We start from the raw sequence: 22,466 nt of genomic DNA, 5'->3' as shown, positions 1-22,466 counted from the left end.
ATCTTGTTGTGGCTGGAGTATATAATATCGCATCCACCACCCTGCAGTGCTCATCACTCCATCCTTAACTCTTTCATTGCTGCAGCTCAGTGCAAGGACATCAGCCGAGCAAATGCAGAGCTCAGCCGACATGGTCATTTGCACTGCCTCATGTTTTCGGGGAGTATTAATGGGTTTAGTAGGAATTATTTTCAAAATGGTTTAATGTGTATGTGTTTCTTAGATACTAATCCTGTCCTCTTGTGGATGTTTTGTTCACTTGCAGGACATTTTGCAGAGACATCACATGAGCAGACAAGCAAGCAATAACAGAAAGGTAAGGGTGCCCTTTTTCTGTTGATAAACACAAAATGTACAAATAATATAACACTTTTCACCTTGAAGACAAATTTGTCTCAAAGCTTAAATGCCCTGCACTTGATTCTGCCTCTTTAACTACAGTCCTGCATCAATGATAAAGACTGTTACAGCACAGTCACCTGGACTTACCTAATCAGTGTACGTCATGGCAAGAGTAAATGTCTCTATTATTGCATGCATTTTGTCTATGATGCAAAAAAACTAAAAGCTTTCTGTACTGCTGGTAACATCAATCTCAGGGTAGTAAGTAATGTAGATCAAAGAACTTTCTCTGGTGCCTTTGCAAAGCACAACCAGCACTCTTGTATTACAGTTCAGTTGTAGGTAAACTCCTCACACAGCCAAGAAGAAAGCTCAGATTTACTGCTTTGGCCACACACAGCCCCGGATTTAGACTGACAGTGTTTGAGATTACGAGGCTAATCCTCTCAACCCAGGTTATTAGGTTACTTTTAGAGTTGGTTATAGAGGACTGACTCTTAGCTCTGGGCCTGTATCATTTTGATTGACAGTAGTATCGTCAGACTGATTATTCATCTGTGTCCTCCCCTCTCATCAATAGTGACAAAACTGTGTGTTAATAAGCAGTTAAACAAGCAGTTATGTTAATCGGTGATCCTATTAATACTGTAGGTCCTGATTGTTATTTTTTCAGCGGCTCCAGGCAGTCCCTTTTCGCTAAGTTGCATTTTAGCAAAATTTTATGTCTTACCTCCTCCTGCTGAAAAGAGCAGGTCCCAAAATAATTCTGCCAATAGCCGTCTGAACATGGCAGTGGAAAAAAAAAAGTTTTGGAGCTTAGCATACAGTAAGTAGTGGAACGTGGGTATTATTTTTTCCACTTGTCCTACACTGATCAGTTCCTTGATCACGTCACCAGCTGATTGGCTTACTGAAGTAAGCGTGACATTGGCACACAGTCATAGTGTACAAAGAGTGTGCCAGATCTAAATCTATTCAGTCTATTCTTCGCTGAGTGCTTTTGTTGAAGTGCGTAGCACTGAATGTTCTTTTTTATCATGAGAGTTGTGTGTAGAAACTAAATTCCCAGTCCGTATGTAGACACATAATCTAATGAGCCACTAGATGGCACATTTGTGTTGTTTGTTTTGTAAATGGCCTCATACCATTCAGTCATTTGTGGGTCAGATCTCGTGTTATTGACATATAGGTGCTGTTTATTTTACTGATCTAATATTGATTTTGATTTCATTTGATCTCACTTTATTGTCAGAACTAATTCTAAAATTTGTCTTGTGCCCCACAACATCAACTGTTTCACATAAATACACATTAATATAAAAATAGAAACAACAATTAACCAAACAACAAAATACAATAAATGCAACAAATCACCACAGACATTACAAAAGGTGGATGCAGTGCACATATTTCTTATTACCTATTACATTTAGTGTTTGACTAAGGTAAACTGTGGCTACTCAGAAGCCATACTCTGATTATTTAATTTATGCTTGAACATTAGGAATAGATAAAAAAAAATATGATTTAAGAAAGAGTGAAGCCCCCCCAAATCCAGATCTTTTATGGAATATTGTAAGCTGTCTTTCTAAGTATAAATCTGTCCATTCAAAAGAGCAGGTTCTGAGCAAACACAGTGGTAAAACAAGAGAACAAGCATCTGTGCGCCCCACTGTTAACAGTTTCTTTTTAAGCTTACAGTTAACCATTTGTACAGCCTATTGATGTGGAAAACTTGCTCATACTAGATCTAAGAGAAAATCAAATTTTTTGGCCAAATAACTTGATATTGAAATTGCAATGATATTAGTGGGTTGACAAATGGTACTTTCATGAAAAATTAAATTGAGATTTTGCATAAATAATAATCAGTAGTATGGATATAATCCCTAAGTGGGGAAGACATATGACAAAATAGCTAGAACAGTCTGATAAGTTCAGAAAGTTACATCATTTAACTGTAGTGCAGCCTTTAAAATCAGGAAAAGATGATATTACAATATCCAAAATCTAAGACGCTATCTAGTCTTATACACAGAATGCACAATGATCTGCTCATAGCATTTAAGTAAGATGATAGTAAACTTGAAATGTATATTCATTATTTATGAGACATTGAGTAAAATGTGAGGTAATTCTTAAAAAATTACCCAGTTTTACATTTTTGTATGATTTGCTTTACTGAAAAACAGAACTATATAATCCAACAATATTATTTAAGTAATACACGTTTCTTACTTGTTGCGGCTCTCACTTTTTATTTTAAAAAAAGACTTTGATTAAATTCAGCTGTCTGATTTATTGAATAAATTGTAGAACAACCAAAAAACTAAATTTGCAGTTTACTCATCTAATCTCACTAGATGGCAATAGAGAACATGGAATTACAGTTTGGACAATCACTTTGTTTCTGACCTGCTCACAATCATACTATAATGTTTGAACAGCACACTTCTACTTACTAATAATGACACTTTTATAAACATGAAGTGCTGTGGTCTCTGTAGTAAATTAGTATATCTCTGCAGTAGGAAACAAGCAAAACTAAACAACAAGATGCCACGTCTGGAATATCCTCAGTCGGCCCTCATGATCCATTACCCTATGGCGTATTCAAACCACATTGTCCCTACTACCACATTTCCAAAGTGGCAAGTGCACATTCTGTACCCTTTGCATTGTGGGCCTGGTCTGAATAAAAAGAGAGAAAAAGGAATACAGCCAAAAAGGAAATCTGCGATATATGCCTTTGGCAGTGTAGTCTGAACTCAAAAAAAATGTGAAAGGAGGGGTGATAATGTGTCAAGTAAAGAGGTCTGTAGCCTCTCAGCACTGTTCAGCCTCTTGGGGGTCTGCTTGAATGTGAAGGTCACGATCAGTGCTTTACTGCTTTGTGATGCTCTCGCAGGAATGTTAGACCGGAACCCCCTGCATCGGCCTTCTCGTGTCCCAACCATCTACCATTGAATACAGATGGAGCTAAAGCCTCAGCCTCCTCTGATGGCTTTAGGGCTGCTCTGTGGTGTGGGGTGAGCCAACAAATATGAGCTGAACCAAGCAAGAATGCGCCTGGCACCCTGTCTGCCCTTTTTCTGAGGGGAAGGGGGGCGTCATAACTAGGGGAATGTAGTAAGAGGAGGGGAGGCTCTAATGAGACCCTGTAATCACTTAACAGAGACCAGGTGCTCTGTGTCTTGCTGGTGCAGTGTGCTCCAGACAATAGAATGCCACTTTCAATTTACAAGAGCCACGAGCAAAGGAAGTCTGGACAAGGTCTAGATTTTGTATGCAAAATGTTTATTGAATAACGTTATTGCTTTGACACAAATAAAATAGAACACATTTACAAATATATAATAGACATATAAAACACATATCCTATTACCACAGTTTGCAAAAGAATAATGACAAATAGCTACAATGCCCATATATATATTTCTTCCTGTACAAAAATAGTTCTATCTGCATAAGTACTTTAATGTAACCTCTATATCATATTTAAATAAAGGAATTCATATATACATATACCTGCAATAAAAACAAATATAGATTGCACATGTTTTTGTACAAACAATAACAATTTCAAGTATATTTCAATCCATTGTGGACTGGCACATATCTCACAGAATCTAAGGCATTTTCCCTTATACAGTGTCCAAAACTTGATATAAACTGAGAGCTTCAGAGCTCCGTAGCCTATCTTCTTGTTTGGCATTGTGATGAAGATGTCTTTTCCTGATGATTCATTCGACTTTAAGTCCAAATGGAAAAGTGCAGACAAGTACTGACAGTCTGGAACATTGTGGTGTAATCCTTAGAGGATAGCACTTATCAAAGTCCTGGCCTTGAGGAAGAAATGTGTAAAGTCCCAGAATGTTAAAAGAGAGTTCCCTCTTTAAGCCAGAGGATGTGTCCACTTTGCCAGGTATTAGCACTCTTCCTTTCCCCCTGCCAAGCAGAGAGCAGCACCTGTAGCTCGCTTCACGCTGTGCCATCCAGTGTCTGTACGCCAGCTGCAGTTGCTCTGCATTGCTGAGCTGCGAGGCTCAGCCTCTAGAGAAACCCAGTGCAGCCAGTCTTACTCTGACTCTGTTCTCATGCCTTGAATAAATGTGCCGGGAAAAACTTGGCAGAAGTCTGAGGCATTTCGAGAATTTTAGAACAGAGAGAGGACATTAACTCCCTTGCTTTTGTTTCCAACTCCTCTGGCGAAGTCCCGCTCATGTCCGTCTGAGGAGAGCCTCGAGCTTGTGAACTTGTGAGTCATTTGTGCTCCACACGGGCCTCAGCTTGCCCTGCTCTAGCTTCAGTGTGACTCTGTGTGCTGGGAGAGATCGACGCCTCCGGCCGTATCCCTGTGGGCTGATCTTGTCAACAGGGGCGCTCCCGATCTTAAACTTGTTGTTGAGCTGGTGCAGGCGGTGAGCAAGGTCGTGCACTGTGCAGGTGCCCAGAGAACAACCTTGTCTTCTTGACTGGTTGGTTGAGCTTTTAGACCTCTTGGTTCGGACATTGGAGTTGGTGCTGGAGGACAGAGGGAGAGAGGACGTTAATCCATGCAGTTCACTGCTGAGTTGTTAATTGCTGAGTTTTCTCTACTTCAATTTTGTATTCGTAATTATGACTAGCAGAATACATTTAGATGACAAAATATGATAATTTGTTGACTTTTAGAATTGCATGGTTGGGGGCTTACCTGGAATGTGGCAGCAAAGTATCCCTGATATCTTCTGGTCTGACAAAGTTCCCAGACTCTGCTGTCTTCTCTACTGATACACTGTCAAGATCCCGTCTCAGTCTGCTCCCGAGCCATATGCTTAGCCTGGAATAAGAGATGAAAAAAAAGTCAGTTAGTCCTAGGAAGATAATTCAGCAGGGTACAGCTGTCACAGACTTGGCAGACTGTCACATGTTAGCAAACATTTTAATAATTACATGAATTAGTCCTTTTTTAATCACCTTTTCCTCAGCTCCGGATTTACTTCAAGTTCCACACAGTGTGCTACTGTCGCCAGCAGACAGCAGGAGAGGAAGGACTGGAAGATCAACTGCATTTTGACTCCTGTGGAGAGTAGAGAAAAGTTTTGATTGTTATTTATTTATGCTATAAATTGATATTTAACTATCCCAAAATGCATGTAAAACTCCCTCCTAGTCCCCTGAGTGCCACACTGACACTCGCTTGCACAAGAGTCCAAAAGCCAAGTTATTTGCACTTATCATTCATTTATTTAAAAAGTTAAGCTAAGGTCAGATTTCCTCAGTTAAGTAAACCTACAACCATGCTTTGGGCCCCTGGCCAATAATGCGAAGGACAGTCTATCAATGAGGGGTCCAAAATAGGCTCAGCTCAAAAGTCAAACAAAATGCTCCTCAACTCAGTCACCTTATCAAGTAGAACAAAACAATGCAAAAATCAATTGCAACTATATGATGTACTGCCTCTGTCAGATGCTTTACACCTTGAGGGCAGCAGACGCACACATTAAGAGCTAAACAGCTTATATAACCAGGCAAATAACCTTTCCTTGTCTCTACACTTGTGCCCCGACCTCAAAAAAGCAAATACAGAGCCATCAGCTGGTAGCACAGCAAATCACAGCAATATCTTCTTTTAAAAAAAGGTGCACATACCTGTAATTCTCTGGTTATTCAGTTGTATGAAAAAGCTCTTCTTGTATTGTCAGCTGTAAAAGAGTACTCCACAGGTTTCTTGGAATTGCCACTGGTTCTGTTAGGCAGCTGTGTCACTCTGCTAATAGCTCCTACACACCAGACCGAGAGCCTTTATACAGGACGAGGTGGGAGGGGCTCATTGACTGACACAGTCTCTCATCCTTTCCCCCCACCCCATCCAGTGCACTACTGCTGTGCTGCTGTTCATTTAGTACAGCAATGTGCCACGGTAAAAAGATCAAGAATTTAAAAAATGAAAATGATTAAAGAAAACAGATATAGAATAAGTGCAGGGCAGCCCTTCTTTCCTGTTTTCACTGCCAAGTCAAAACATTAACATTTTAACAGCTCAGTACAAATGATGCATCGACTAAATTCACAACTCTCAAAAAATGTTGTTTCGTTTATTTCTGTATGTGTATATAATGGCCACAAATCAATTGACACCAGTTATGTAAGTCACATACTTTGAAGAGTACAATATGTTCATCTCAGCTGACTGCTTTCTATACAGGGGGTATTAGAAATCTAAATAATCACAAGAGAGAACATTCATCTTGTTTATTTGAACTATAAGGTCAATTAGTTCTAGTTTTTGTTAACGTTCCTTTCAGTCCAATGGGCTAATTGTATAAAATAAAATTTAAGGAATGTTGCCTAAGTCTGCTTTTCAGGGCACTCCCTGACGCAGTGAACTTCCATGTCAGCTTTGAAAGTAAACTGCATGACAAATGTGAGATGTAGAGAAAGACAAGCATTGAGTAACTGATTAAATATAGAACGTATGCCCAACTGTAAACACAATATACTCATTGTATTTGTTTATACAAGGCAAATATTTGACTCTGGACGTACCATGTCATTTATTTTGATATTTGGATAAATGTGAAATGGAATTTTACACTTTATCTAAAAATAAATCCAGAGTCAGAAAATGAACTTGAACAACAATCTCGGACTTTTGAACAATATTGGCTTAGACAATTTTTAAAATAGTTCGGCTGATTTGTTGCTGTTATAAATTATAAGGTAATATTACTTCACCTCTTGCCTCAGGAATGCAAACACATGAATCTATTAGGTGATAATGGGGGAGCCATCAAGTCTGCCTGTATGTCTCAGCCTCGCACCTCATGGGATGTTCATTACAGTGAGTCACTTTAAACCTGCCTGCAGCACGTATTACATGGCCACACTGTGTCCCCGTGCAACACAGAGAGAAAGATGTTTCTTCCTTTGATTTTTACTCATGTTTAGTCTGTAATGCTCAAAACAACACCCCTGACAGTGAGACATGAGGCAGATGTGGATAATAAGTCCCCATACAGAAACATAAACAGAAAATGCCATCACAAATAAAACATTAAAGGGTTTACAACTTGTTTATCACAGCTAGTGTTGATCTGTGTCTGAGAGGAGCATTTTGTATAAAGAGATCCTCCACACCTCAGAAACACTGTGATTCAAGTAACATTGATATCATACGCTCTTACAAATTGCTGTAAAAACCAGAGAAAGTCATTTGTTTTTTCAACATAGAAATTCCACTACAGAAATTTCCCCTAGTTGTGGTGTAAATTCATTTTGTAGAGTCTGTCTAAGTATTGCTTTCAGTTTTGATTTTTTTGTTTCAGTTTCAATGAAGGGGAAAAACGGTCCTTTGGGTTCTTTCAACATAATTTTAGAAATACTTAACACGTGACATTCCACTCTTGCATTTCAGCATCCTATAATTCATATTGCATTGTTTTAAGTCCCTGACACAGAACCTTCCTGAGGGTATTTATATCTCATGCGACCTAACTCAAAGAATACATAAATGTCAAACACATGTGCTGTAAACCAAAAAATGTTTTGTAAGCACTTTGTAATGAGAATTGCCTCCAGCAGATAAGTAATCCCTTTTGTCTAGTTTACAACAGGAGATTGTGCAATCATGACAACAAAATTCTGCTGTTGCTTTTTGGTTCCTTATATAGATATCTTTTACGTGTCCTCCATGAAGCTTCTTTCGTGGGATGATTGATAGCTTTTGTATGACCTTACACTTGTATGAGCAGGTGTGTGTGTCACAGGAAACCTGAGCAACTAATGAGAGGTGTGCCAGGAAAAGAGGGTGTCAACCCCAAAGGCACAAATATGACGTATGATTCATATTAATTATAATAGTGTGATGAGCCTAGAATTGTTTGTCACCTGGAAATGTGTGTTGTTCAAGAACTTGTGATTTTCCCATAATTCTTGTGCAATTATAAACACTACAAACAGCCACGGTGTATTTCTTCATGTTTTGGCTCTGGTTCAACTATTTGACTATCTCAATAACTGGGATAGAGAGAAAGAGAGAGAGAGACAAAGAAAACAGCCAGAGAGTTGAAGAGTGAGAGAAAATGCAGTGGAAATTGCTTGCTGTGTTCCTGCTATTGTCGGCAGTGATGATGGTTTGTGTGCTCCTCACACACACATTAGCTAGAGCACTGATTTCCATGTGCTGTTCCCAAACATAGCTTTTCCTGTTAAATTTTCAATATAACCACACGAGTTTGTCCTGCCCCTCACACTGTATGTCAAATCACAACCAACTTAATAGAGCAAGTTCTTTAAAAGAAGAACTATTGACTGAGACAGCACTAGTTATCATTTTTCATTTTTCAGCACTTACCACAAAATTGGAGCATTAAGTGAAATGGGTAAAAAAAAAAAATAAAAAAAAAAACACACACAAATATGCAAGTCCATTGAACAATCCCTGATCATTGTAATGTTGCATATGAAGCAGCATTGTCATATTATGAGGAAAAATGAAACCTTTTTTTTAAATTAAATTAGTATTTTTTGCACCAAATCTTTTGACAAATAGAAATGATTAAATTAGAAAAAATGAGGGTTGCAAATATAGAGAAGTGGTGCAATATGTCATTGATTCAATTATTCTACATTACTCTGTCAGAGTTTTACTTCCATATATGTGTTGAATAGTTATATTAGTGTTTTTTAGTCTTCGGGCCAGCTCTTTTCAGTCTGAAGTTTTAGACCTCCAAGAGTTCTTTGCCCAGGAGCCCATAGTTTCATAATGCAACCATGTTTGAGCCACACATTTGGTGACTTAAGACTGTACTTAAAAAAAAGTTTAAAAAAAAAAAAAAACTTGGACATTAACTGGACTTTAATATTAAGACCAATGAGTCGCAACTTCACTTGGACTTGAGCCTTTTTACTTGAAAATACATGCTCGATACCTGCCCCCAAGCCAATTTAACAAGAGAAATTTTAGACTTTTTTTCAATATGAGGTGAGTTGAAGGTCCAGTGTGTAGAATTTAGTGGCATCTTGGTTAAGTTACTGAACTAAAACTTCTCCTGTGTGCCAAGTGTGTAGGAGAACCATGGTGGCCACTGCAAAAACGGGAATGGCCCTATATAGAACCAGTGTTTGGTTTGTCTGTTCTGGGCTACTGTAGAAAAACATGGCGATCTACGTAAATGAGGACCCACTCGGTATGTAGATATAAGGGGCTGATTCTAAGGTAACAAAAACACAACTAGACTTATTTTCAGGTCATTATAAAGTAATGAAAACATAGTTATGAATATTATATTCCATTTCTCAGCCAACCAATGTCCCTAAATCCTACACACTGGACCTTTAAATACAAGACAGGACACAAACATAAAAAATTGTGCTGTGGTTCTGATTTATATGCTTGAAAGTCCAATGTCAGCCGTCGTTTTTTATGATAAATTACAGTGACAGTGTTTTTTAGAAATAAATACAATAAATACAATGCAATAAATGCAATAAATGACTTGTTTAGGACTTGAAATTCAACGTTTAGTGCTTGGGACTTGTCTGACTTGGTTTGGTGCTTGAAAAGGGACTTGAGTCCAAAGACTGGAGACTTACTTGTGTCTTGCAAAACATTGTCCTACCTCTGATAATCTCCTATGACATTAACCAGGCAGCACCCACTGTTGTAATTAAATGCTTTCTGTTATATTTATGACTCAAAATTCAGTGTTTAGGACTTGGGACTTGACTTGCGACTGGTCAGCTCTGGCTTTAAACTTGACTTGGAACTTGCCTGTCTTTGCTTTGGACTAGGGTTTCATTGATATGCCGGTTTTAAAGTATACCGTTATATAAAAGTTGAAAATGATCATACATTTGCTTACACTATTTATTAAAAAAGCAACTGGATTGAAAAGCTCACCTTTATTTTAGTTATTTTCAAAAAGGGATTTTTTTTCATAAAGTCTTAATTATAGTGAGAAAACATTTGTTCAACCAAAACTTTCCCTTCTTTTTTCATTCCTTTAAGGGTTATTCTGACTTGTAAGATATTTCTGATATTTTCTGAGACAGTTATCAGACTGTGAAACTCATACCATTGCAAACCTACTTTGGACTTGAGTTGGGACTTGCAAAACAATGGCTTTATCTGACCTCTGTAAATCCCCTCCTCTTGCATCAAACTTCACTGTTATGATTACATGCCTCCCACTCTGCTTTATTATCAATATATTTCCCACATTTCCAGTAAAAAAAAAATAGAATATTATTCTGGTGTGGAGGCTTTCTTGGACACAAAAAGGTCTGGACCCCCTGCTCAGAGCCAAAAAAGGGCTCTATCGGGACACAGAGCTGTATTTGTAAACTCCAGGGCCCACGCCCATGGATGTCTCCCGCTCCTTCACGCAAGCGCAGTGGCACTCCTTCTGTCAAACATGGCTGTGCTTTGGAAGCAGGAAAAATGCTGAATTGTGTTGGTATATTTCGGGAAAATCGGCAGACATGGCTAGATTTGCTGACTATTTTATTGTCGTGGGATACGATCAGGAGAAAGCCGGTAAGTTGTGGCGGCGGGGCGGCTCGCAGGGGGCTGAGGTTTGTGTCCAGGCCGTCAGTCAGTGTGTGATGATGTTGATGCTACATAGCTTTGCGCTTAGCTTAGCCGCACAGCTACTAGGCGAGACTGAGAACACTTTCCTTTTTTCCCCTAATAACCCCACCAGATGGTGAATATCACGCGGCGAGTATGTGTTAACAGATCAAGCACACATCTGATTGCAAGTCACCAGTTTAAGTTTACGACGACAGGTTGCAATATTTGACTTTGATCAATCGAAAGTTTTCATGGATTCAAAATCTGTCACATCCTGTCCCTGTTGATTGTGCCCCTGTCAGGGCTCGGGGCTGCTTCATTTCCCAAAAGTGGGACACAGTGGATAAATAATGCTCACAAATGATCCCGTTAAAGCAAATTTTGCACCGCCTTGATCATATGTATCTTGCCAAGAAGCGAGGTGAGGATTGTTATAGCTAGCCACTCTTTGCATCCATGTTTTGCGTTTTTGTTTCGCTGGTAGCGGTGATCTTGTTGCCATTTCCCCGTCCTGTGCGCTCTGTTTTGGGGTCTGTTTTTACCTCGCTGCATCCTGGACACACTTGTCAGTGATTTGTTGTGTTATAGTTGTTTTTGCCGGAAGAGTGCTCAGCTTTTTTCACGATGGGCGTAACGTTACACAGCTGCGAGGAAAGGCAGTCCTCCTTGTGCTCAGCCAGATCCTCTTCCCTCTTCTCCCCTCTCCACTGTTGTCCTGCACCGGGAGCTCCCCATGCTTCCTCTCACATGTTGTGCCTCAGGTCCAGCCTCACATTCTTCTTATCCAAGGAAACAGCTTCACACACATTTTTAAGCATTAATAGATAAGTAGTTAAAAACATTTTGGCTTGGCACACATGTTGAATCCTTGCATTTATAATTTTCCCATTTTCCCAAATGATGAATGTCACTTTGTAAATACCACAATGTATTGCCATTCATGCACTTGTTAGGATACTGCTGCAAAAAGTAAAAATATTCAGTTAATCTGCCATAAGAGAACAAATTAAAGTTCCTCTTTCAGTGGCATACATCCAGCGCCATGTGTGTCAAAGAGGGGCCAGAGCAGCTGAATCCTCTTAGTCACCATAGCTAGCAATGCACAATAGGTTAAAAATTGTCTTTCATCAGCTCTGTGCATCCCAGCGCCAACTGACAAATGAATTTTTTTGTGCTCCAGGGACAAAATGTTCCTGGCGTCACCAGAAGAGTCTGAATGGATTCACATTCAGGCAGTCTTGCCACAACAAGACACAGGGACCACAAGTTTAGTTTATTCTCCGCTGACCCACTGATGATGATGAAGTTGATTGCAGAGAGAGAGTAAGCAATAAAAGTCTGCCATCTCAGATTGTGGTTGATTAGGGCGCTGCGACAGGCTTATGTCTCATCCACATGTAAGCCTCTCTGGAGGACACCGCTCTTTATTGAATTGTATTTGTCTACTTTTATTATGTTTTGCTGAGTGTAATGTAGCGTAGCAGTCATTGGTTTTGGTTAGAGCCCCGTAGAGAGGCCCTTGTTTGTAAGTGGGAATGATTTTCTCAAAACGGGAAAATAAAAATGACTTTTAAATTGAAATACAGAGGAAAATATAATGACGACTGTGTGTTTCTCCAACTATTCAGAGCCCGTGCCCAGTGTAGTTGGCTTGTAGGGACCAGTCTGCTTACAGTAACATGCAGGAGGTCGTCTAGACGACAGATTTTTCCTGTGCACCTCACTCATTAATGCAAACCAGGATCCCTACCTGGGTCATCACCAAGCCGCCTGCGCTGCATGCACTGTTTTTTGCTCCACTGGCCTGACCCAATTCTCATTGTTAGATTACTATGCATGGATCAGTTGGAAATAACGCTCAGCATGCAATCTGTTGAGGAATAGGCCCGGTTCCAAATTACAGTGAATCAGACTTACACTGAAAAAAGTGAATCAGTACTTGTAAATTCTGCATCATTTCATAAACTCTAATTTTAGTTGTTAACACAGAATATGGAGTCAGTGTTGTTGAAGGAGCAGTGTGTAAGATTCAGGTTGATTTAGTGTTGTCTTTCTGGTGAGGATTGCAACCAGCTGAAACTTATCCAGGGTAAGATTCCCTTAGTCTTCATTGTTCAAGAGGTTTTTACTAGGAGCCAAATGATCTGCAGAGGTCTTCTCCTCTCCAAAACAAACAGACCGCCTGATTTTAAAAAATCCAGTGTTTCTTCAATGCTGCTTGTCATGGAGGGGCTGCTGACTATGGTGTCTTGTGTGAAAAAGTGAAAGGCCCTCTGTGGAGCCAGTGTTTGGTTTGTCTGTTCTTTGACAGAAGAAACATGGCATCACTTTGTGATGTCCGTAGATGAGGACCCTCTCTCTTTGTCGATATAAATGAAAACACACTGATTATTATTTTCAGGTGATTACGCTAAATAAAACATTTTTGTTATATTCAATTTCTGCCAATATATCCCCCTAAATGCTACTCACTGGACCCTTAAAGTAGCACAAACCAGGTGTGTAGCTGCAGTCAGAGGTAACAGTGTACAGTAGTAGAAGTAGTGATGGAGCTTCTCTGTAGGTGACGCTGAGTGGTGTGCAGACAGAACATTTGACTTGTAGTTGCACCAATAAAGATGGTCACTAAAAGCTATAAAGTATAGCAAAGAAACATTATGAAGTACTACGTGGTAAAGTTCCTCTCTAAATTTTATTTATGCCTTAATTGCACGACCCAGTTTCATTGACCTGCTTGTGTTTGTCTTTTCTTTCCAAATACTTTTGCCCCATGAGAATAATTCCTGAGTTTTTGTCTCCAGCAAGAAAACTTGTGATATTTTCATTGTGAGACTGGTGACCTATTTAGAAAATTTATTGAACTGCTCGTAACTAATGGTCAAATCATTGTGCATGGTTTTGAGGACTGAGGTGACGTAAAACAAAAAAAAAAAAAAAACCCTGAAAGTAGGGCAACCTCTAATTCTATAGTTTATCACTGACCTTAAAATCCATCAGAGGGACGCTGTTTGTCATTTTAACGCTCCACACACGTAAATATTAATAGGCAGCAGTGAGTATGATAAAAGAGAACACGACCTGAGAGGCTGATACCTCCATTAGAAATCTGACCTCCATGGGGACTAATGTTATGAGCCACAAACCCTGGAATTGTTTTCATGAATAATTTTGGAATGTGAGGACGCAGGTTTAGATGGATGCAGTCTGTGTTAAACCTGCACTCTGTCCTGTGTTTTCCTTGTGCAGTAGGACACTGTTTCTCTGTATTGGCATGGGGGGGTTATATACTGTCTGGCGTGTTGTTTGCCATAAATTATACTTTGCCAAGTGAAAAGGAGGAATTTGCCCAGCTGCTTTTTTCAAACAGTTTATTGGATGGATATCATCACTTTTATTGAATCAAACTGCTTTTGGAATGTGTTTCACAGACACAGTGCCTAATCGCTACTTTGTGTGACTTTCTGGTCTGGGTATCTGGTCTGGATTTGGGGAAGGTCTTACGTAACAAAGCACAGTCCAGCAAAATAACCAAAATAATACTTGCAAATGATCAAGAGCAAAATATTTCCATCTGCAGATATCTTCAGGCCGCGTGATATTGTCATAAGATTTGTATTGATGGACATGCAAACTTTGCAGATGTGGAGTAATTTCTTCAGCAGATCGAAAGCACTCATGCCTTTCAAGAATGATTGTAATAGTCGTACCAAGAAAGTCTCCGTGCTAGGTTTTATTCCCCGAAACCTTCATGAATTGACTTTCTGTTACAACTTCTCAAAGAGTGTTTGTTTTTGTGCTGGCTCTCTTGGCACACCCACAAGGAAAATGCTTTGGCAAAATAACATCTTCTTCTTTAACAACAAAACCGACATTTGAACCTCCACAAGGGTTCATGTTCTAACTATTTTTGCTTTCTTATTGCGTCTTGTTGTAAGTGCTATGGAAATAGGGTATGTTGGTGTTTCAGTGGTTTGTTTTGATGGTTGTTTCCCGAAACTTATACGCTCACAGTAACTCCATCATAGTCAATTTCTGTCATTCTTAGCTATAAAGTGGTTTTTGAAGCTTGTGTTGATCTGCACCATGTGGGGTCCTTAGTTTTGTTTACCGAATCCTTTTAATTAGCTTCAAGTGCTGTTTGACCTACAGTCACACATGTTGGTAGTGCGCTGGCTGCTGAGCTTACTGATGGTCTCTTCATTTCAGGGAATGCCTGCACAGTTTTGCTCTGTGTTATTGGCTGCAAAAAATATTGAGGTTTTTCTTGCAGCATTTTTCAGATTGCAACAAAAGTTTTTAACTGGCTGTAAAGTGAATGCTTTTAAACTCGTTCAGTTTGAGTAAATTATTTCTCATAGCTAGAACTTGATTTATAAGACAGAAAGACTCAACAAGATCAGAATGTTGTTTAGGAAGTTCCCTGGGACCTGTATCAGGAGGCTGCACTTTTGTATTTATAAACTCTCCGAGCCTTTGTCTAAAAATATGTTGCATAAACAAGGTTCAACAAAGCATTAAGTCCCAAACCCAAGATTTTATTTAACAGCTGTTTATTTTTGCAAAACTGATGGCTCAAGGCCATCTGTTAACCTAGTAAGTACTAAATTTGGCAAAGTACTGCTATAAAATAAATATTGTTTGCATTCACTGACTTTAGAGGTTGGCTCTTCCAACAGCTGGAGATGTTGATTTCATGTTTGTAGATGCCAGATCTTGAAGTGCTGCCATGTGTTGTACTCGGTTCTCTAAATCATTAGTTATTCACGTTGTGTAGTCTGTTTTGTTTTATTGGTGGTAACATAAACACATGTTGAAATGTTGGTTTCGTCAGTGCTTTTGAAATAAGATTACGATCTGAACCTTGAAATCCACAATTCACATAGCAATATGTTTTTATCATGTTTTATATATTTAATCTTGCATTTATTGTTTACAAATACTGTAATGTGATTAAGATTTCAGTTCAAAGTTGCTGGCAATTGAAATGTATGGGATTATCTTGAAGTACAGAAATCTCCTCTAGCGTTGTCAAAAATATTGTTTTATCGATCAATACTTATCCTTTCCTGATATTTCAGTACTCATTTCCACAGTGTTGATACATCGGTACCAGCTGCACTTTCTCGCTCACTCTTATTGTTAATGTTCGTTATAGTCATTCTGCAGGTTTCTTCTGCTAAACAAGAAAAGAAAAGTTGTCTTTATGCTATAGCCTTGTTGTTGTATTTTTTGTCACTCAGTGTGCAGTATACTTGCTTTCACGGTACTCACTGATGCAGGCAGCTACGGACTCAGACCCAGGGTGAGTCTTTGCTTTGCCTGCTCAGGCTCCGAGATATCGTCATCGTCTGCCTTCTGCTTAGAAGTGGTGAATTAACAGCTCACAGCACCTTAATACAATACAGTCTCTGGCTTTGTTTGACTGTTCTAGTGTTGGCAACAATGTTGTTGCATGTTTTGTTGATCCATCATTAGCGTAGTTGGTATGCATTAGCTTGCAGGGCCAGCTTGGCTTGTTTACAAAATTACTAAATATCACTGTCACCGTGAACGTCCCATGGAACCCTGTTCAAACTCTTTATGGAGTAAAAGAAACCGATGATGTAATATTGGTATTGAATAGCAGGACCTGATTTGACTGACATAAGTTGGGCACTGCCCTGTCTTAGAAAAAAAATTTATTCCCGTGGTATTGAATATATTATATATTATATTTTTCCAAGGTACTGTATTAAAATTAGAAACTCCAAACTTGTGTCAACACTAATCCACACATGTCTAGTGGCCATTTTTTACCGTGTACTTTGAAATTATAGTCGAAATAAATTATGATTTTAAGCACAAAGAGGTGAAACTATTTTTCTAGTTAGTAATGGTTTTATGTGGGGTTTTTTCTGTTTTCACATGCATAATCTACGTATAAGTGTTGTCACTACTGCAATAGGCTGATCATGACACATTGACAGCCTCTGCATGACCATTAGCTTGTTTAAATTATCCAGAGGTTTTCTTTTGAAAAACATTCACTCTACTGTAATTTACTTACTTACTGTAACTCTACTCTGTCCTTTTGATCCTAAGATGACTAAAAGGGATTTATCAGGAAAAAAGTCTGTCATGCATCCTTCAGTCAGCCGTCGATGTCAAACATCAGCCCTTGTAATATTTCAGCACCAAGGAACTGCTTGCAGTTAACAAAGGTATCACATGAGAGGTGTTTTCTGCCTCCATTGATTGTTTTCTTTTGAACTCCACATTTGGCAGCTTTTCATTTGGGTTCAGACTTTGTGGTGAGAGGCATCCTGACCACAATGGACTAGTTCCTTCCTCTCTGTTGTAGAGTTTAACACTGATGCATAGAGAAACTCCACTGGCTACCGTCAACACTAGTCTCAGTCCCCTGATAAGGTGCTGTGCTATCAGAGCTCCGTGATTTCTGTGGTTATGCAAATTATGCTAAAGTTCATGTCAGGAAACATTTTAGTCGTAACATTTTAAGAGGAAATAGAAGTTGACAGATGAAATAGCCTGGTAGAAAAAAACTGTTGTAAAACATTAGGTCATTCCTTTCTCCAAAGCAGGTTAACCATGTCCCTAATCTGATGTGATTTATTGACTGCAATACATATATATGTATCTTAAAACAAGATAAAGAGTTGAACTAAAATGAACTCAGCCTGGATGTGTTGAACACAAACATTGTTCTGAACTCATAGAGAGTAGGATTAATATAAATATATCAACAGATGGAACTGGGGCTGTAAAATGATTTATTTGCTGAAATCTGGAAAAGGCAGAGTCGTTTTTGGATGAACTGTTAGCCACTATATGCAGGGTTGCATCTGAGGTTCATGTGCAGAAGGCAGAAGGTTTGGACCTGATGACTGATGGAGTCAAAATGATCATGGCATTGATACGAGTGAGCAGCGCTATTTTTATTATTCTTGAGCAGAGTGAAAGAGCAAGTGGTGAAAAGATGAATTAAAGATATTAAAGTTGATCGTGATGTCCCGCTGGAAATCGATTTGAGAAGCACAATTTATTGTTCTTCATGGAAAACAGTTCTGCATATTTATGCCCATCAGAAAAAGGGAGGCTGAGAAAGCTGTGTGCTGTGTGTAGTATTTAATTTTTTTGAAGCTCCTCTCCAAGCTGACATGTTTTTCTTTTCTCCAAACATTTTGACCTGCATGACCTTAAGGAAATGTCTATCTATTTACATAATTTTCCTGCCCTGCAGCTGTCTTTGGAGACTGGAAAGCTTCCTGAATTTGATATTTATGACATCATTAGTTTGCTAATCTCCGATACCCTTTTGCCATGCAAACAGCAACGTAGCCTATTTCTTTGCATATCATCTGTACAGAACAGCCAGAGCAGCTTAGTTTCCTGATGATGGCAGCTCTGATATAGAATTTACATGCTGTGTCTAGTTTTAAGAAGTGATGATAACAATTATACAATGGAGCTATTCCGCACACTGGAGTATGCTGCATATATTGGAATAAAAGATAAGGCAATATGTCAGTGTCTGTGGTGATATTACTGAAAAGTAGTCACATTTTCCAATGCACAATGGGAAGCTCTACATTCAACATTTGTATAAGATGAACTTATATGTTAACAAAGTGCGATCACTGTTTCAGTATCAGCTGATGCACAGACGTCCTTGATCGCTTAATGGCCAAAATAGCTTTAAGTCCCCTTTCATGGGACATGTTTTAAAGTACATAGAAAGACTAGCCCATTATTTTTTTGTTAAACATGATTTTTCCAAATAAAAAGTAAAAAACAAAACAAAACAAAAAAAAACTGAAAAGGAGCATGGCACCGATGCTCTCTTTCTTTGTCATTAAGAAATTTGCCCAGGTCACTACCACTGCTTGCATCAGGCTTTTGCCTTCTGCTTTCTCCAGTGCTGGCACAGTCCTAAAATGAAGCGTGAAATTAGGCCTAATTATGTCAAACTAGCACAAAGTTGACAGGTGAAAGAGCAGTGCACATCAAGATGGCTACCGTTAGCTCTGCATTGAAGATTTTGTGTTTCTTTTCCATTATTGTGTCAGAGTCTGTTCCTCTTTGATCGGTGTGTTCTGTATAAGACAGCAGATGGCTTTTGTATTTGTGACTTGACCTAATCTGCAGGGGAATCTGAGATTTTAGGGAAGAGCAATAGCGGTATATTTAAAATACCTCTCTAGTGACAAACTTTGCACAGATACAAGTCATTATAGTAAAGGTCCAATGTTTTAGGAGACATAAAAAGAAGAAAAACACATTTTTGAGTGGAGGGGGACTTAAGTGCATTTTTTTATGGTGGATTTACCCTTTAAACTTTAGTTTTGGCAGTGGCTTGGAGGAAAGTGAATAAGTGATATCTATGAAGTTGTGTCCAGAACAACCCACCTGTGTCCTTAAATGGGCCAAAATCAGGTTAGAGACTGACGTGAATGTTACGTCAGCTCCACTGGTGGCCTCTCCATACATGGTAAAATAAGCATTTGGCCGATTTAATCAACAGAAACAGCAGGAGATAAATCAGGAAGATGAATGGAGCTTTTTTCTTCCAAGAGGAGAAACATCTGCTCTAATCAAGAAAGACTAACAACTTTTCCTCTGTGGTTTTTCACTTTTTGTTGAGACTATGCTAAATCACACAACTCTGTAATAAATTATTAGGTTCATTCAATCTCTCGAAGTAGCTAAAGTCAGATATTTGTGTGTGTGCGTGCGTGCGTGCGTGCGTGCGCGCGTGCGTGCGTGCGCGCGCTGACTTGCAGTAATGGCTCAACTCCAAAAAGACTTGTTTCAACACAGAATATTAAACTCGGATGCCTTTGCAATTTTTCTCAAAAACCTGTCCAATTCATTAAATATCAAAATTTTAATTATGTTATCAACTTATGAAATTTGCTTTTGTTGAGATACACATATAGGTCATTATTGTGTTTGTATCAGCAAGTGCCAACATGAAAAAATTAAATATTGTCAGTCCAAGATTGTTTTTATTGTCAGTTGTTAAATGGGCAGTTTGTTTTTTAGATTTAGACTTAAAATTACCAGTATGGGTGGGGGGCACAACTGTGTGGTCACTTTGTCAGAGAGACTTTGCTCTGCTGCACCATGTACTTTGTATAAGTGCATGCAAATGGGTTTTGGACACACAGGGTCCACCCTCCAGTCTCCCCCCAGGCTGGCCTTATAAGTTAGCCTATGTTAGGCCAACGGTGAGCGCCCGTGGCCCTCGTTGCTGTGGTGTTTCCTGCACCGTGGCTGCCGTGGAGCCCATCGATGAATGAAATCACTCTGATTGGTCGTTCAGCTCAGCGAACAAGAGGGGAAACGAGAGTGAAAAATGTAAACAGCTAAAGTTAAGAAGTAGTGAGGTCACAGCAAACTGGCTAACTGGCATCCTGGCAGTCTTACGGTTTCCTGTTTTGAATGGCAATAACAGACAACCATGGTCTACTGGTATGGAGGGGTATCTCCTCTCATGCACATGAGAATGCACATGCTTGTTGGTCATTGGCTTGGTGTGTTCCTGTGCAACTTTTTGGCCAAGACACAGGCACGTTAGATGACACAGCAAGGGGCTTTTGTTTCTGCTAATTTTTGGATGTGGGCTTGGTGTGTCGCCACCTTTAGAAGGGTTTTGTGGCTCAAAATGAGGCCACTTACTCATTGGGGGGACCTGAGGGGATGGCCACCATGTTTCCACAGCATTTCCATCCTGCAACCAGGACAGCATTACCATCAGAAATATCCAAATTATTGGCCATACCACAATAAACTATTGAAATGTGTGTGTGAAAGATTGGCATGCTTTATGCCATGTGCCCTCATCTTACATCAAGCGTTTTTTTTACGCCGAAAGCAACTGCTAGGAAACTGGATAAAAAGTGTTAAAGACTTCTAATACAGTTGGAATATTTTATATGTGACTAATATTTCCCACCGGTTGTGTTTTATAAGCTGTCTCTTGACCTAGAACTGGCCACAGTAAGAATTTGCAAGTGTCATGGTATTAGTTTATGAGTTGTCCTGAGTCCCAAACCACTGATATTTTTTTTTTTATTTTGGCTATAAGAAAACATTTATGAATCCCACAACAGTTCAGAAAAACTGTGTCAACACTAATTAAAATAAAGATGCATGTGCATACGAATGTCTCATAAAAGAGACCAAATGTTTGTACTGGACTGTACAAATCTTTAATGAAACTTGTTAAAGGCAGGTTAGCTTGTAGTTATTGTTCCTATTAAATATGTCCCTAAAGCTATTTCAGGGAAAAATGTATATATATACTGTATATCTTCTTTCATCAGAAAGCTGAAAAACATTATGGTTACATTGTCCAGCTGTACCACACACAGATTGTGCTGTATCGAGCTGGAAATGAGCCATGCTCTTAAACATGCACACGCGTGCTGTGTGCTTGGACAGGTTTTATTCTTATAGTTTAGATAGCTTTTGCCAAAAATAAATAAATAAATAAACTTGATTTTGGATTTCACCGCCCCCTCCCTCCACAGTTTGTGAGCGGATGTCTAAATTAGCATGTTCCTTTTCAGGCCTGGGTTCTATTATCCTCGCTGATGGGGTTCTTTATAGTTATCAGGGGGGCAGTATTTGGAAGCACGGCTTGTTTTAATACAAGAGTGCAGCCTTGTGGAATGTGAGGAATTCTGTCATTTATTTTCATCTGTGGTCAAAAATTTGAACTTGGAGCACTCGGAGCATGTGATTTCAATTAGAGGAGCTGTAAAGACCCGAAGACACGTAATGGTCAGACAGACTGGTGGTCTACCGGCACCAGTCTCCCTGCAGTGTCTGGACATGCTTTACTTGCCTCTACAGGTGAACAAAGGCAGAGGAATAAGCATCAAGCAGCTCCCTTCTGTTTAAACGGTGAAACACATACACTCCAAAACCAAGACCAATCCTCACTAGCCCGAGAGCCTCACCATGATTCATTTGTCTCTCTCTTTGACAGAGGTCTGGGTTTCAAGGAGTTGTTGACAGCTGGCTTGAGGCACTTGGTGTAGGAAGGCTGCAGCTGACCGCTGAGGACCTCATGTCATTATGATTATGTGTAGCACTTTATTCTCCTGTTTTTTGAAGCACCTATTGGCCAAACTATGACATAGGGGCTTCATAAGAAAACTGCTCAGTTGTTTGCTGAATCATGGCATTTGCCAGTGCTGTCATAGGATGTAATAACACCACTATTTTTCCACAGAATATGACAGTTGAAGGGTTAGCAACTGCCAAAGTGTTGTAAGAAGTGATTTGAACTGTAATTGCCCAAAGGGAAGATCCCCAAATGTTAGTTTTAGCTAGCCTTTACAAGTGGAAAGAGACGACATTGTACAGCGGTTCTCATCAACTGGCTTTCCATCCAAACCGCAGAATATTAATGATTCAAAACTGCGCTCTAGTATTCAGGATATTTGGCTTTTTTTTCCTATATCAAAGCAGCCCCCAAAACAATTGTGATGGGAATATTTTAATTCTGACTGCGTTTCCAATCCCATTTATATGCGTTTCACCTAAGGGTGCTAACAAT

At 39.3% G+C, this 22,466-nt stretch overlaps 2 protein-coding genes across 4 annotated transcripts in view; one reads left to right on the top strand and one right to left on the bottom strand.

The window, feature by feature from the left end:
- Positions 1-158: 158 nt before the first annotated feature.
- Positions 159-22,466, top strand: part of sbf2 (SET binding factor 2) — a 127,767-nt gene continuing 105,459 nt past the window's right edge. For 2 of the 3 annotated variants that reach the window (XM_042486169.2, XM_042486090.2), the window contains exon 1: positions 10,707-10,864. In XM_042486169.2, the coding sequence (XP_042342103.2) occupies positions 10,810-10,864 (55 nt within the window). In that variant the 5' untranslated portion in view covers positions 10,707-10,809. Of the gene's footprint in view, positions 317-10,706; positions 10,865-22,466 lie in introns of those variants that run through there. The other variant, XM_088077483.1, reaches the window with a different exon arrangement.
- adma (adrenomedullin a) lies at positions 3,619-6,113 on the bottom strand. Its single transcript, XM_042488607.2, has 4 exons — positions 5,977-6,113; positions 5,302-5,404; positions 5,039-5,164; positions 3,619-4,866 (listed from the first exon to the last, which is right to left on the bottom strand). The coding sequence occupies exons 2-4, from the start codon at positions 5,394-5,396 to the stop codon at positions 4,563-4,565; spliced, it is 525 nt and encodes a 174-aa protein (XP_042344541.1). The 5' UTR covers positions 5,397-5,404; positions 5,977-6,113; the 3' UTR covers positions 3,619-4,562.

The sequence above is a fragment of the Plectropomus leopardus genome, chromosome 1, assembly GCF_026936395.1.
Source record: "Plectropomus leopardus strain MGB_pleo_1.0 chromosome 1, ASM2693639v1, whole genome shotgun sequence".
In the NCBI taxonomy this organism is placed as follows: domain Eukaryota; kingdom Metazoa; phylum Chordata; class Actinopteri; order Perciformes; family Serranidae; genus Plectropomus; species Plectropomus leopardus.
Note: the sequence above shows the minus strand (reverse complement) of the source record. Positions and strands in the feature narration are given on the sequence as shown.

Excerpts from the sequence above, each read along its gene's own strand:
- adma (XM_042488607.2), bottom strand. The coding sequence starts at position 5,396 with ATGCAGTTGATCTTCCAGTCCTTCCTCTCCTGCTGTCTGCTGGCGACA. Across the intron at positions 5,165-5,301 it reads AATCCGGAGCTGAGGAAAAG|GCTAAGCATATGGCTCGGGA; the intron begins GTGATTAAAAAA and ends CTCTTATTCCAG. Across the intron at positions 4,867-5,038 it reads ACTTTGCTGCCACATTCCAG|CACCAACTCCAATGTCCGAA; the intron begins GTAAGCCCCCAA and ends TCTGTCCTCCAG.